This window comes from Sylvia atricapilla, chromosome 8 (genome assembly GCF_009819655.1).
Source record: "Sylvia atricapilla isolate bSylAtr1 chromosome 8, bSylAtr1.pri, whole genome shotgun sequence".
Classification (NCBI taxonomy): domain Eukaryota; kingdom Metazoa; phylum Chordata; class Aves; order Passeriformes; family Sylviidae; genus Sylvia; species Sylvia atricapilla.
The window spans coordinates 16,242,942-16,256,795 of NC_089147.1; the positions used below are offsets into that span (position 1 = coordinate 16,242,942).

The following is a 13,854-nucleotide window of genomic DNA, read 5'->3' on the forward strand; positions in this document are numbered from 1 at the left end:
AAAATATTTTGTGCAGGATGTGCAACCTTTTCATATATAGAATTAAAATTAAAAGTAAAACTTGAAAAAATGTAGAGGAAGTGTCACAACTGTATTCAGACCATATTTGCTCAAATACTGGATCATTTCTTTGGCAGTCATGCTGAGGTGATCTGCAGGCAGCTAACTTCCAAGTTGATACTAAAGAAGAACTCCAGGAAATGAGCACATCAAGTCCAAGAGTGGACTTGCCTTTGCATTATGCCCTTTTATGCTTCACAGAATATGACACTAATTAATACTTAGATGCTTTTCCTTTCAGGTATCATTATTTCCACCTAAGTATACAACATGAGATGGCTATTCACTGGTACAGCAGTCAGACTAAACTGGCAGGTAATTCTAGCATCTCACAAGAAAGTAAAACTTTTTATTTTCCGGCTTTCTACCTTTCAGTTGTGGGGCAATGTCCTGTTTAGTAGTGTAGGGGTCACAGCGAAAGCTTTCCAGTAAATCAATAGTACATTGTCCCACGATGGGCTTCCGTCCAAAAGGTCTGTGGTCTATTACTTTAATAACAAGAGATGGACTGTATAGCTCCTCTTTGGGTAAAAGCTAAAAATAGAAAGTTACAGAGGTTGTTGGTTTTGTGTTTTTTTTGGTTTTTTTTTTACAATGCAAACAGAAGAAAAAGAAAGAATAAAGATGTCCCCCATAAATTAGAGCTGTTACTTCATTTGTTTATTATTGGACTACTGCATTCTATGGCTGTATGGTGAATGAAAACTTCTATAGTTTTCATAGTCAACACTTCAAACAGTCAATAAATGTCAGTAAGAATAATTGCCTCAAATCCTGAATTTTCTTGACTCTTGCACAGCACCCTTCCTAGCAATAAGAAAGTAGCCAAACATCTGTAGGTAAATTGATGCCTTTTCAAATAAAAAAAAATATATACTGCACTGGATTGTGCATATAAATTTGTGCAACCTACCAGTGACTGTACATGTTCACATGATCTTTATTACAGTTTTCAGGCTCATAAATTGCTCATGGTAAATCAAAAAAAGGGTTTGTGAGTTTTTCTACTCAGAACAAATCCTTGACCTTTAGAACTATGGAGGAACTTATTTTACTATAGATAGCTGAAATAAAGGTTTTTGTAACGTACAACTTTCATGAAGAGAACAGAGGATGGAAAATTCGGTGTCTTTTTGAGGTTTTTGATCACCACAGACTCCACCATTTCACCCCCACATTCAACAATTAGACTTGGAGACATAACAGGTGCCAGTTGGTAGTTTTTCATGTTTCGTAACCCCCAGGCCAGAATCTGTAAAATAAAATCCAGTATAAGCAAAAGTGGAATGGGATATCAATATGCTTAATATAACACTCAAAAGTAGGAAAGAAGAAATGAAATCTTTTCAATAATAATATGTGTCTGGCAAAATATTTCAAAGTTCTAGTTCTAGGAAGATTAACAGAAAGAGTGAAATACACAAACACTTAGAGGAAAGAGTATTTCTCGGTATAATTTTTTTGTTTATTTTCTGTAAGTAAATACACAAACTTTCTGTCTAGAGGATGAGAAGACTGCACTTCTATTCAGTTAGCTTAAGAGTAACCATACCTCAACAGCAGTGAGTTGAACTACTGGTCTGATTCCTTGAGGGACCATGTAAAGCATTGGTGCCCTTTGTGATGGAAGAATTGGAAGGTTGGTACCACCCTGTTAAGACAAAAACATGAGTATTAGTTTCTCTCATCTTTCTTCGATGAAATAACTTGCAATTACTAAGACAGGTCTCTCCATAATGTCTCACCATGAAAGAATATATGCTGTATATGACACACACACATACAAAAAATATATGTATACCTTGTCTCTCAAAATAAGTTCTGCAGCAAAAAGAATGTCTCCACTAGCTTTGCCATCATTTGTTACAGGATACCAGAGCAGTTTCGGTGTGATGTCATCTTCTGGGATTAACTTGACCACGGGTGAACAAAGACTTCTTCCAAGGAATTCATCTTTACCCTGCAACCAAAAATTGCAAAAATAACCATTAATGTACTGTCAACAAATATAAATAAGTAAAAAACAATCAGGGTAAGAAGATTTTACCTACCACTTGGTCACTGTCAAAAAGTTCAATAACAACATTAGGCGGGTTTTGGGCTATTGACTGTGGGTCCCCATAGATCTCAATTTCATTAAATATGAGAGTTTGGTCCCATGTAGGATTTAGAGTTGAGTGAATGATCTCAGTGGTTTTACTTTGATGGAGGAAAGAAACATGAGCATACGGATCTGAAATATCATACAAAGATTGAAAGCATGGAGTTACAGACAAAACCACATCAAGCCATAAGGCACACAAGCAAATCTTTCATCAAATATAATACGTTATTTTTTTACTGTTGTTACCAGTTCTATAAGCCATTCTATGTATAACAAAAATAAACCCATATACATAATTTACATTTAATAGAGCAATTTCCATTTGATTACTAAATCACTTCCTTTATACAAAGCTTGATTAACAGATTAATAAATGAAAATAGTAAAATACATTGCAAAGCAGAAAGAGAAACAAAAAACTAAAATGAAACACTGTTTATACTAATCTTGTTTTAAATCTTGTCCATAGAAACTATTTTTGTTGTCTCCATTGATACAGAACTGTACAGCCTCATAAATAATAGAAAAAAAGAACTCAAGTTCTGACTAGTTGCCAAACAACAAATTCTCCCAGGCTATATTGCTCAGACCATGGTTAGGTTTCAAACTTGCTTATTTATAGCAACCTCTTGTGAAACAGCTGAATGATTGAAGTGGTCTAGGGCCAGTATTTGGCAAGCCTTTAAATCATCAAGAGCTCTGAAGAAGGTATCTGAGGATGGTCATTAATGTTTCCTGTACAAATTGCAATTACTAAGGACTAAAGGCAATTTTAAAGGTTATCTTTAGGTCAGTTGACAAGGTACATGATCAGAGTTTTACAAAGCTTGGCTAATTCTTCAAACTAATTTTAGAGGAAAATAAAATGTAGATGAGCTAGTTTACGTATGACTGCATCTGAGGTGCCTGTCCTGAATTATCCATATGCAGTTTTGAGACATTTTTTAGTTGTTCCTTTGCATTACTTTTAAGTGCTGCGTATTGAAATAAGACCAAATTCACACAGAGAACCCTAAAAAATCCTCCTCATTTTAGAAAATATCACTAAAATTTGTAAAGCTTATGTCTTCTGTAACAGAGGCGTTACGCTTGCTCAATTACAGAGAGAAAAAGAAGGGTGCAAATGGAGGGTAAGAGGGAAAGAAAATTCATTTCAGTTTTGTCTTTTACTAAACTTCCTTAAAGGAAGTGTGAAGTCATATTCTTCCACAATCTAAATTCAATTTGCTCTGACTTTCCAGTGAAATTTTGATTTGAATTAGGAAAACTTGAAAACTGGGTATTAGCCTGACTACAAAGATGCCAGATGGACACAACTTCTGCAAGTTTATTTCCATAATGAATTAATATAAAACACTGAACACTGAGAGGCAGTTGGTGACATAATTAATGAAGAAACCACCCAGCTTTCTTCATCCTTACTTTTGAGCAAGCTTCCTGCAGGACAAAACTGCATGTAGGCTTTAGTTAGAAGGAGAATCCAAAGCAAAAGGAAGGGCCTGGTCATGGGAAATTCAGACCTCATCTGAAATCTAATTCCCCCTCTGAGAATTCACAGGCAGCAGCTGGTACAGGACATACAGAGCACTTTGTTTGTAGCAGTCTCTGGGCCAATAGTAACCAAATTCGGATCATACGTAATAAAGCTGAGACTTTCTTTATGGCACAGTTTCAGTAGCTGGGACCTACACACAGGTCTTAAAGAATTAAGATATTCTACATCCAAATAAATCAAGGTACAAGTTCATGACAAAAGTGGGTTTTCTGCACCTTTGGAAGGATTTTTCCATACCTGAAAAACTGTCTTTGTCTAAAGCCATGAGGTTTCTTGCCTGGTAGATGTAACAACGAAGGTGGTAAGTATATACTCCTGTATCAAATAAATAAAACCAGTTCAGCTGCATTATACAGTTTCTTTTCTGTGATGAAGGTATTTTGAGTTTATAAAAATGCCTTACACATTTTAACACAAGCACTGTAGTAACATTTTTGCTGATGAGTGTATTAATACCAATGAACTAGCACCCGAGAATACTTGCTCCAACACAAAGCAGAAATTAAAAAAAAAAAAATCACTAATGCTATTTGGGCTTTTTTCACCACATGATCATCTATTCTTCTATTCAAGAATTTCTGTTTGAAACAGTGTGATAATCTAGCTCATCCAAAGAGAATCAAGAACTGGGCACTCCTTTGGGCATTCCCTTTCAGCCCTTGAAAAAATCTGAGCCTCCATGCAGCCTCATTGGGCTGAAACCTCTGACTTTTGGCAAGAAAAAGTGCCATTTTCCCCCAGCTATGGCCATTATTAAAAAGAAACTTCAACAATGTTCCTGAGGTTCTGAAATATTTAAGATGTAGACATCTATTCTCAGTAGGTTGATCAAGTTCTGCAGAGTTCAAATAAAGACAACTGTTCAGTCAGAGCTCCTCAAAAACGATATTAAGTCCCAGGATTGGCCTCTATTCCTGTTAACTAGCACTGGTGGCTCCCATCTCAACATCCCCGCTTTTGTGATTCATATTAGTGATTACAAAGAAATTAAAACCCATCCAGATTGGCAAAGTTACAGTTTTGTTCACTTTGCCAACTCAACTACATGGTACTGCTTCCTCTGGGCCAGGCATTGCACTGAGCTGGTTAAGTGACCTGAACCAACAGAAACCAGTTAAATTTAGCATTAAAATTCCTGTCCCATACACGTTTTAAAAATATCTGTGTGACAGTGGACTGACGTACTGAAATGACTAACTGTAATTTTTCTTTAATAATCTAAATAGTGTCCAATCAAGGATCTGACAGTAATTACTACAGAAGGCACGTTAAGCTAGATGGAAACAGAGAACATTTTTGAGAAAGGAACTGTTAAAAAACCTACTGTCAAAATAGCAGGAAACCATTGGTGTATTGGCACCAAACACCGTCGTAGCTGACTCCTTGGTTTTGTCTGAACTCTTCCCTTCTCCCTCATCGACACTGTTGTCTGCTCCCTGAAATTACATACAGAGAAAAATTATTGAGTATTTACATACATAGAAGGAACTTGATAGAAATGGATTATGTGGGAGAATTTATGGGTTTCCATCTCTCTTCCAGCACAAAGAGAAATTTACTTGTGTGAGGAAATGCACTTTACGAGATGTTTACTCATGTCCAGAGGTCATTTCCTGTTGCCAATTAAAGCTCTGCAGAAATCCTATGTAGTCATTTCATCTTACTCCAGAATGTCTTCTTTCCAGAGATGTACTAGCTACCTACCAGCTCATAGTGGAGGAAAGGTCACGGGTCTTCTGCACTGTGCTCTAAGGCTTTTTCCTAGCACTACCCCAGGAACTACAGCATTAAAGTGAAACTAAAATAGGAATTATTAAACTTGGAGCAACCAAATTAACTGGAGAAAGAAAATGCTATCAGTGGATCCTTGGTCAACATTTGATGCAAAACAGAGAAACAAACCAAGAAAAAAGTGCGAAGTTTTGTTAATGCTTTAGACTCAGAATTATTATATATTTTATAAAAGCAAAGGAACCTTCTCACATTATTTGCTATAGCTTGTATTTTGGTAAATAGAGGTTATTTGTCAAGCTGTGTTAACCTCAAAACTTGAGGAATAACTGCATTCTGCTCATCCATCTCTGTCATATGAAATTCTGGTGTCTTCAACACTTCATTTTCTGTTCTTGTGGGGTTTTTTCTTGCTATCTTTTCTTGTGTTTGGTTGTTTATACAAGCAAATATTCATCAGGGGCAACTTTTTCCAAGCCTGTTGCTTTTGTGCTGATATTAAAATATCTAAATTATAAGCATGAAAAGCTATCTTTTCACTTAACTTATAGGAGGCTATGAAACATACATTATATATAATGTGATATATAATACTGTATATGTAATAAAAATATACAAAATTAGTAATAATACAAGAATCTCTACCCCAACTTTAATGATCCCTTTCCAACTAAAACTTAAACAATATACACTGTATTAACATCTCAGTTACACACTAGTTTAACAATTCAGGGGCTAAAATGGCTGATATATTTGTTATTTACTGCAAATTAACAGGTTAGCCTTTGAAAGCTGTTTTTGATACTGTCCCTTACCAAAGCACCTTCAAGTTTAAAGATAGCCGCAGCACCATGTGTCTCTGAGGGAGCCATTTTTCGTCTCCATCGTCTTCGGCGAAAAGTATCAGAACTGCGTTGTTCCCAGTGAAATTTCCAGCCAATCAAGGAAGCATATTCCCATCCTTCTTGATCTTCATATGATGACCTTCCCTTGAAGACATAAATTCATGTTATCAATCGTGTTGTGTAACTGTAGTGAAAAAATGCAGCATTTCCTCTGGAAAGCCTAAAAACCTCTTTATAAAGCAAAGCTAGAAACATCAATCTACAGAAAGATAAAGAAAGGGAATATAATGAAAATATAAAAGGTTGTTCCAGATTTTTTTTGGTTGCTATTACATTTTTTCTTCAGTCAGGTAATGAGTAATCTCATGCAGATGTAAAAAAGAAACAAACCAAAACCCTCAAATTGTTACAAGTATATGAAATATGAAAGAGATCCCTGATTGGATCTCTCCTTTCTTACCCTTCCTGCTGTCGCTCCTTCAGACAGTTCCCTCCTACGTTTCCGCACCAGTCTTCGTCGTCGATGTGTGTGGTACATTTTCTCTGCAGCAACCCATGACTTGGGTTTAGTGTCTGGAGGAATAGTAATTCCATATTCCCACCCTAAAACAGAATTGATGAGTTGGTATATTTTCGGAAATACAAGTGAGATATAAAGAAGAAAAGCATGGGGAATAGAGTGACTGTACCTACAGAGGTAGGTACACTGGGGACACTGATGACATTTTATAATGATGCTGTGTTGTAATACACGTAATAATAACAATCTCAACATTAAAACACATACAATAAATTTCAAGTTCTTTTCTTTGCAGTTTTGTTTTCTCAGATGTTGATATCACATTTTCACACTAACTATACTGCAGGAAAATCTAAAGCTTAATTTTAAATAAGAGTCAAATGTTCTGTGCACTCTTGTGACTCCATCAGCTTGTCATTTAAAGTAATGTACAAAGTGAACACTTTCTCAATGTTATGTTATCTGATTCCTTAAGCAATTTTATCCAAATATTTCCTCAGTGTTTTTCCGTAGGGCAGCCAATATCAGGTCTAGAGTATTGCTACAGTTTTGACATGTGTCTTGCTTCTTTATGAACTACAGCAGAATGTCCTAATCTCAGCAGATCAACAGTAAATCTTACCGTGTTCATCCACTGCTCGATTTAAATCGGATTTCCAAGCATCATCTTCCCACACCCATCCAAAAGGACATGTGAATTCACGTGGGGGTGGAGCTTTTTCTCCATTCTTTTATGTAAGGGAAATATAACAGTTTTCTGCATTAGTAGTAAATACACTGTGTAGCAAAACATAGTACTCCTTCCCTTAAAACTTTACTTATCCAGAGAAGAATTTAACTCTCACCACATCTGTGAAACTCTCCTCAGATGCTTTCCATTCCCCTCCAGGATAGCGACTCTCATTTTCATATACTTCATCAGTAAACTCAGTATGACCAGCATCAGCTTCAGTCAACAGACTGCACATCCAAAAAAGAACCAACAATAATAAATAAAACTCATTTTAGTTCACTACAGAAAACATACAGAAGCATAGTACAGAATGTGCACCCATGGGGTATTCTGGATTGTCCAGCTATACAAAGGAAACTTCAAAAAAAACCACTGAAGAAATTCCAGTAATAGTAAGCAATAGGAGGAACATTACTCATAAATATGAGTATGTTTAACTGCTGTTTTATTCAGGATCTGCTTTCAATACATCCTCTCGGAGAAAGAAAAAACATAATCAATTTAACTGTGTATGAATCATATGCATCTCTAAAGCACATGCATCTATATATACACTAAAATTTGGCAATATACTTAATTTTGTTTCCATTTATGCTATTGACAGGGCAAGCAATCAGTTGGCTAATATTTTTCCAAGTTGCAAGTGAAAGAAATAGGAGAACATCAAATCAGATAAAAGCCCTTTGCTATCCTTTGGTGGTTCACTGTGGTTCAGAAGGCAGCAAAGTGTGTCCCACACTGCCATTTACTGGCCAAATGGAGCCACATATCATCTCCCTGCAGTGATCCCTGCACAGATCATCTTCCATGCAGTGGAAACAGCTGCATCGCAAAAATATGCATTTCAACAGGATTTGATGCAATTTCTTTATGTCATCTTATTCACAAAACTATTGATTTAAAATAAAAAAACCCATCCATTCATACCTATAATGATAAAATTTTAAAATGGATCAAATAATAGAACATATTTTCCCACACAGTTTTCCTATAGCAACAGTTCTGTATCTTTTTCACCATCAGAACACAAGAATTTAAAGTGGGCTAAATATTTTCTTTTAGGAAGAAAGAAAATAGTCTCTTTCTCATGCTGGTTTTTGTTTATGAAACAAATAATGTTCCCAGTCTGGTTTGAAGTGTGGCAACACAGTTGGACTGGCACAACTCCAGAGCTGATAACCTGTGGCCCAGCAAGGCTGAACCTGTTAGAGCTGAGGAAGGACTGACACTTCATTAATTTGGTCTGCCAGGGGTGGAGCTGCCACATGGTACCACAACCTTCCACTGAAAAGAATGCCTGTCTTGAGTCAGTTTGAGAAATAATCTCGGTCAGTTGTTTGGTGATGGCAATGGAACTTTTCAACATTCAAGGAAATAAACACAAAATACCATCCAGTGTTCGTGAATGCCCCTGCAAATGGTGTTGCTACAGCATGAACTGCAGATTTATACTGGATGCCAGGGTTAACTTTTTATCCAGGGAAGATCCACTACTCCAAGGGTCTTCTCTGAAACCATCACAGCAGGATCTGTGAATCTCACACAGACACGTGTAAGCCTCATAGTAGCCTCCTAGGCATGAAATATTATTATTATCCCTTTTTAAAAAATGAAGGACTGAGATCCAGAGAATAAAAGCAATATAGCCATCATAACCTGGGGACTGCAAAACTCTAAGTTAGTTCCTAGAAATTGATGTTTTCTTTCTGTTGCTTGTTTTGTTTTACTTTTAAAAAAAGGTGATGTTAATTTTAGCACTATTAACTAGCTTTGACTACTAGTGGATTTTTGCTGCCCTGGAACATGCAGCTCAAAATCCCTTTCTCAACCAAGGAATCAGAGAGGAGCTTTTACTCAACACCACAAATGTCTTTATTCCTACTTGCATAAAATTAAAAAAAATCTGACCTTCTTTCAGGATCAACCATCCATTCTCCTTCCCAGTCCCAGCCCTTTGGGGGTAGAAAGTACTCTCTTTTCAGTTTGATTTTTCCTGTGACATCGGAAAACTTGTGGCGACCAACAAGTCCTGAGGTACCCCACTTTCCAAAAAGGAGAGCCTGATTTTCATACTGTGTGAGAGGAAAGCAAAAATCCAATTATTATTTAGGAATAATAAACATCTTTTAGGAGGAAAGAAGTATTTATTTATGTAATGATTATAACTGATACACTTTACTATAAATTTACTTCCTCTGAAATTAAGTACTTGCTTTCCACATTACTCTGCAATGTCATAATCTTTTTTTTTTTTTTTTTCATTTTCTTCTGTGCTGCCTGGTAAACGATCTTCTTACTGTAATGTCTCCCTAAAACTAAAGTAAAATTTTCTCAAAATTAAAGCTCTGTTAAATAAAATTCTGTTACATTATTCAAAGAAGTTCCTTCTGTTCTCTAAATGCATGATTCTGTCATTCTTTTCCATCTCAAATCTCCTCCTATTTAAAATATTTTCTTTTGTAACATGTAGAACTGAATTAAAATGTAATCATAGTAGCTACCAGGGGCATTATTCTGATGTCAGTCCAGTCTATTTCCCCTCCTGGGATTATTTGTTGTTAAGCATGGTCTTGATATTCCTGTAAAATTGTTGGATTGTTGAAGACCAACAAATGAGACATTCAATAGTCTCTTAAACTGTATACTTAAATAATGGCTTTGAACACCCATTGCTCTAAGTGGCTTAGTACACCAGTACTAAATATTTAAGCACAGGTGCAACAGTGACATCACAGTAAAAATGTATTTTTATTAGCTATTTTACTGATACTGGATTATATGCACCATTAAGTGATGTGGCATATAAAACACCTGCTACTTACTATTACCAACCAAAACCTCTATTATATGCTGTGTGACTATTTCAAGCATTTGTATTCTGGATTTGCTAACTCTTCTCATTGAAATGTTATTGTATGATAGCATTTTGTCAGCAACAGTAAATTTTCCGCTGCTACAAAAGAACCATTATTAAGCAAAACCACATGTATTCAAGTATAATTGTAGAAGTGAAGAAAGAATTAAAAAAAAAAAAAAAGGATTATTCACAGGCCAAAACATAATAGTTTGGATCTCAATCTTAATTACACTGATAAAAATCTAAAATAAATGTATTTGAAATCACTGGAGTTAACCAGATTTGTACCTGACTAACCAGTTCAGAATCTGGTCTGTTGAAGTTCATCTGGTAGGCACAATGGACTGGATCATTAATTGCCTTGAATGGGTTCTTCTTGTTTCCTTACAATAAACACTCTCTTTCTGTCCAGCACGCAAAGAAATTCAAAAGAGCTCCAACTGCATCAAATTCCCAACACTCACATCCAAGTTTAAAGTAAGAAAGCAATGATGGACATACCATTTCTGCAAAAACACTGAATGTTCCCTCTGCAAAGCTATTAAACTTCTTTTCAACTGCACTGAGCCCCAGCCAAATGTTTATTCGCAACTCTGCAGGCATTTTGACATCTTTCATCTTGTCCTGTGGGTACTGGCACACAAACAAAAATGTTTTCTTTGTTATGTTATGCATGTATCATAGCCTTCATTAAAAGATAGATAATAACAGAGATATGAGTAACAATACATATTTATTTGTCTATGTCTTCCTGTACTGCTTTTCTCAAAAGCAAGTAATAAGTAGCTCAGGAGGAAAACATTCTTTAAATGATACCTGCCTAGGGCATGTAAAAAGCGAACACATTAACAGTAGTATCATCCCTGTTCCTGCATATTCTCTCCCAAGTTTCATTCAGCAATGAGTTTTTAGTTTTGACAATAACTTAAACCTTCAAAGTTGAGTTTCTTGTTGGGAGACTGGAAATGCAGAGGTTAGCAGGGATGGTTCAATAAAAGCAGAATCAATAGGGGTTTGAATAAAACCATGAAGATACAGGCTTGTCTGCCTTGAGGAATTCATAAAAATAACTACTAGTAAAATGACAAACTCTGTACGTGCTATTGTTTTACTGTCAGATTGCTTTTTTTCTGGTTAAGTTTACTCAATTGAATACAATGTCAACTTAGATGGAGAAAGGCATTCCCATTCAAGAATAAGACTCAATTCAGAGACAACTTCTGGTGTAGACATGCTCTATTGCATACAGAAAACCATCCAAAACTTTTAATAGGTTTTTGGAACTTCTCTGACTTACAGTTATTATTCCCTCTGAAAGTTTCCATTTATGTCCAATCCCCAAATCCTAACTCCAGTAACATTTTAAAAGTTCTATCACACTTTTGAGCTCTTTTAGAAAAGTCTTAGAGATAGGTTCTAATCAGAGCAACCAATACTGGTTCTAACTGGCTTATGATAAACTTAAAAATTTTCTGATATTTTGAAGAAGCTATAGGCAGCTGGATTCTAATCTCTCCTGAGTTTGACACCTCATTGTTCGTTGTTTGCATGTTTCACACTCATGTCAGATGGCATCTCAATTTAGGGAGTTAATTATTTCTTAAGGAGAAAAAAGTAGTACCTTTAAGAAGATTGTTTGGGTCTTTCCACAATATTTACCAGATGATTCAGGGCCTGCTGTGGAGTACAGCACTTGGTGTGCAGGAACACGAGCATAGGCCAGCCTTTTCTCCCCTCGGATCATCCATATGATTACATCAGGCATGCTGTTTTGTGGCTGAGGATTATTTGTGGGGAAAGGAGAGTTAAGAAGAGTAATTAATAGAACAATAAACGAATCTAGATCTTAGAAAAGAGAAAAATAAGGATTTATGTCAAAGGATTTATCAATGAGAATCATGAATCACAACAAACTTAGGATAAATAGAGGGAATTGTTTTGTTTTGCAAGTAAACCAATATATAGTTCTGAAAGAATCATAAAAAATACCATTGAGATTTTTGGAAAGTAAAATAAGTTGTCTTTGAAAACCAATCCTTACATATATTATAAATTTTTCTTGACACATTTTGCATCTTGATTCCCTTATGTGAAGATAGTGACTGGATGTAATATGCTGATGCTTCGAACTGACCTGCTACATACTGAAGTGCTTGTGATGCTTCCACATAAAGGGTATGTCATTTTAAGAGTTTTAGAAGAAGACAGAAACCACCTATAACCTTTCTGGAGTTCTGTGAGTTCTGTGCCCACCTTTGTGAGCTAGCTGCAAGTCTGGCAATTAATTGCTCTTTTTTTTTCTTTTTTTTCTTTTTTTTTTCCTTTTTTTTTTTTTAATCAGTAGCTCTACAGTAGAAGCAACAAATTTAAAATAAAAATAAAATTAAAATAAAACCAATTCTAAAATGTTGTGAAAACCAGTTACAAGATAGCCAAGATGAAAACAGAAAACATTGCTGAAAATTAAAAATAAATCCACAGAAACAGATTTTACTCTGTTAGAAGTTGATCACTATGGCTAACAATCTGTGGAAATCCAATATATACTCTGAAGTCCCTGAACCAGAAAAGTGACTTGCAACTCTGGAAGCAAGGAAAAGACAGAACAGTCACTTAAACAGAGCAAGGTCTATTCTACCAATCGCAGAGTGATCATCACCCAGCACACATTCTCAGTGAGAACAGCTAACACAAGAGTTTTCGTTCAAGTAAATTGCAGTTACAGAGGAGAATATGTTTACTTTCAAAGAATCTAAAATTACTATTCTACGGAGAGTGGATATTGCTTGATCAGCAGTGAACTTTACACCATTTGTCCAAGACAGGTATTGCTAAACCAATCACCAGTATTGTGAAGCACTAACCTCTTCACTCAGTTGCAGTAATCTATCCAACCAATCCTCAATTTCTGTCAGAGTGGCTTTCACATCAGTAGCTTCACTTCTCATCCTTGCTGCTGCTTCTCCAATCTGTTTGAGAGACTTGAGGCGCATTTTTTCTATCTGAGTGTCAAGGACTGTAATATTAGATTTGCCTTCTATGAGGGGAAATGGTTTACTGAAAAGAGAATATTTGTTATGGTTAATAACCTAAGTGGATTTTACTTAGCTGTACTCTAAATGCAGACATGCAAACAGCGACAACAGATTGAGTGCCATCAATTCCTGTGACTGAAAACCACTGCAACAGTGCTATTGCAGCTGTTTCTGCAGAGCTTTTCACCTCACAAGGTATTTATACTAAGCAAGGGAAAGGCTGTACTTATATAACAAGCACCAAGGTAAAAAACCTTGAAGTATTTGCTTTAATGTAATTGCTGCCAATGAAACCAAGGAAAATCCATTTCTCTATATATTCACAGTAAAAAATTATCATCTCAAAATGTACATGTCAAAACTGAAACCAGGGCCTTCAGACCAAGATTCGGTTCCTTTCCTTCACTGGAAACT

General features: G+C 35.8%; 1 protein-coding gene across 2 annotated transcripts in view; it reads right to left on the minus strand.

Moving 5' to 3' along the window:
- The window catches only part of MYOF (myoferlin), a 61,042-nt gene that overhangs the window by 13,774 nt on the left and 33,414 nt on the right, over positions 1 to 13,854 (minus strand). For both annotated transcript variants that reach the window (XM_066323830.1, XM_066323829.1), the window contains 15 exons: positions 13,270 to 13,462; positions 12,027 to 12,182; positions 10,907 to 11,038; positions 9,457 to 9,620; positions 7,661 to 7,775; positions 7,438 to 7,543; positions 6,756 to 6,898; positions 6,266 to 6,439; positions 5,044 to 5,155; positions 3,957 to 4,034; positions 2,112 to 2,293; positions 1,862 to 2,020; positions 1,613 to 1,711; positions 1,151 to 1,312; positions 429 to 594 (listed from right to left, as the gene is read on the minus strand). In XM_066323830.1, the coding sequence (XP_066179927.1) occupies positions 429 to 594; positions 1,151 to 1,312; positions 1,613 to 1,711; positions 1,862 to 2,020; positions 2,112 to 2,293; positions 3,957 to 4,034; positions 5,044 to 5,155; positions 6,266 to 6,439; positions 6,756 to 6,898; positions 7,438 to 7,543; positions 7,661 to 7,775; positions 9,457 to 9,620; positions 10,907 to 11,038; positions 12,027 to 12,182; positions 13,270 to 13,462 (2,141 nt within the window). The remainder of the gene's footprint in view (positions 1 to 428; positions 595 to 1,150; positions 1,313 to 1,612; positions 1,712 to 1,861; positions 2,021 to 2,111; positions 2,294 to 3,956; positions 4,035 to 5,043; positions 5,156 to 6,265; positions 6,440 to 6,755; positions 6,899 to 7,437; positions 7,544 to 7,660; positions 7,776 to 9,456; positions 9,621 to 10,906; positions 11,039 to 12,026; positions 12,183 to 13,269; positions 13,463 to 13,854) is intronic.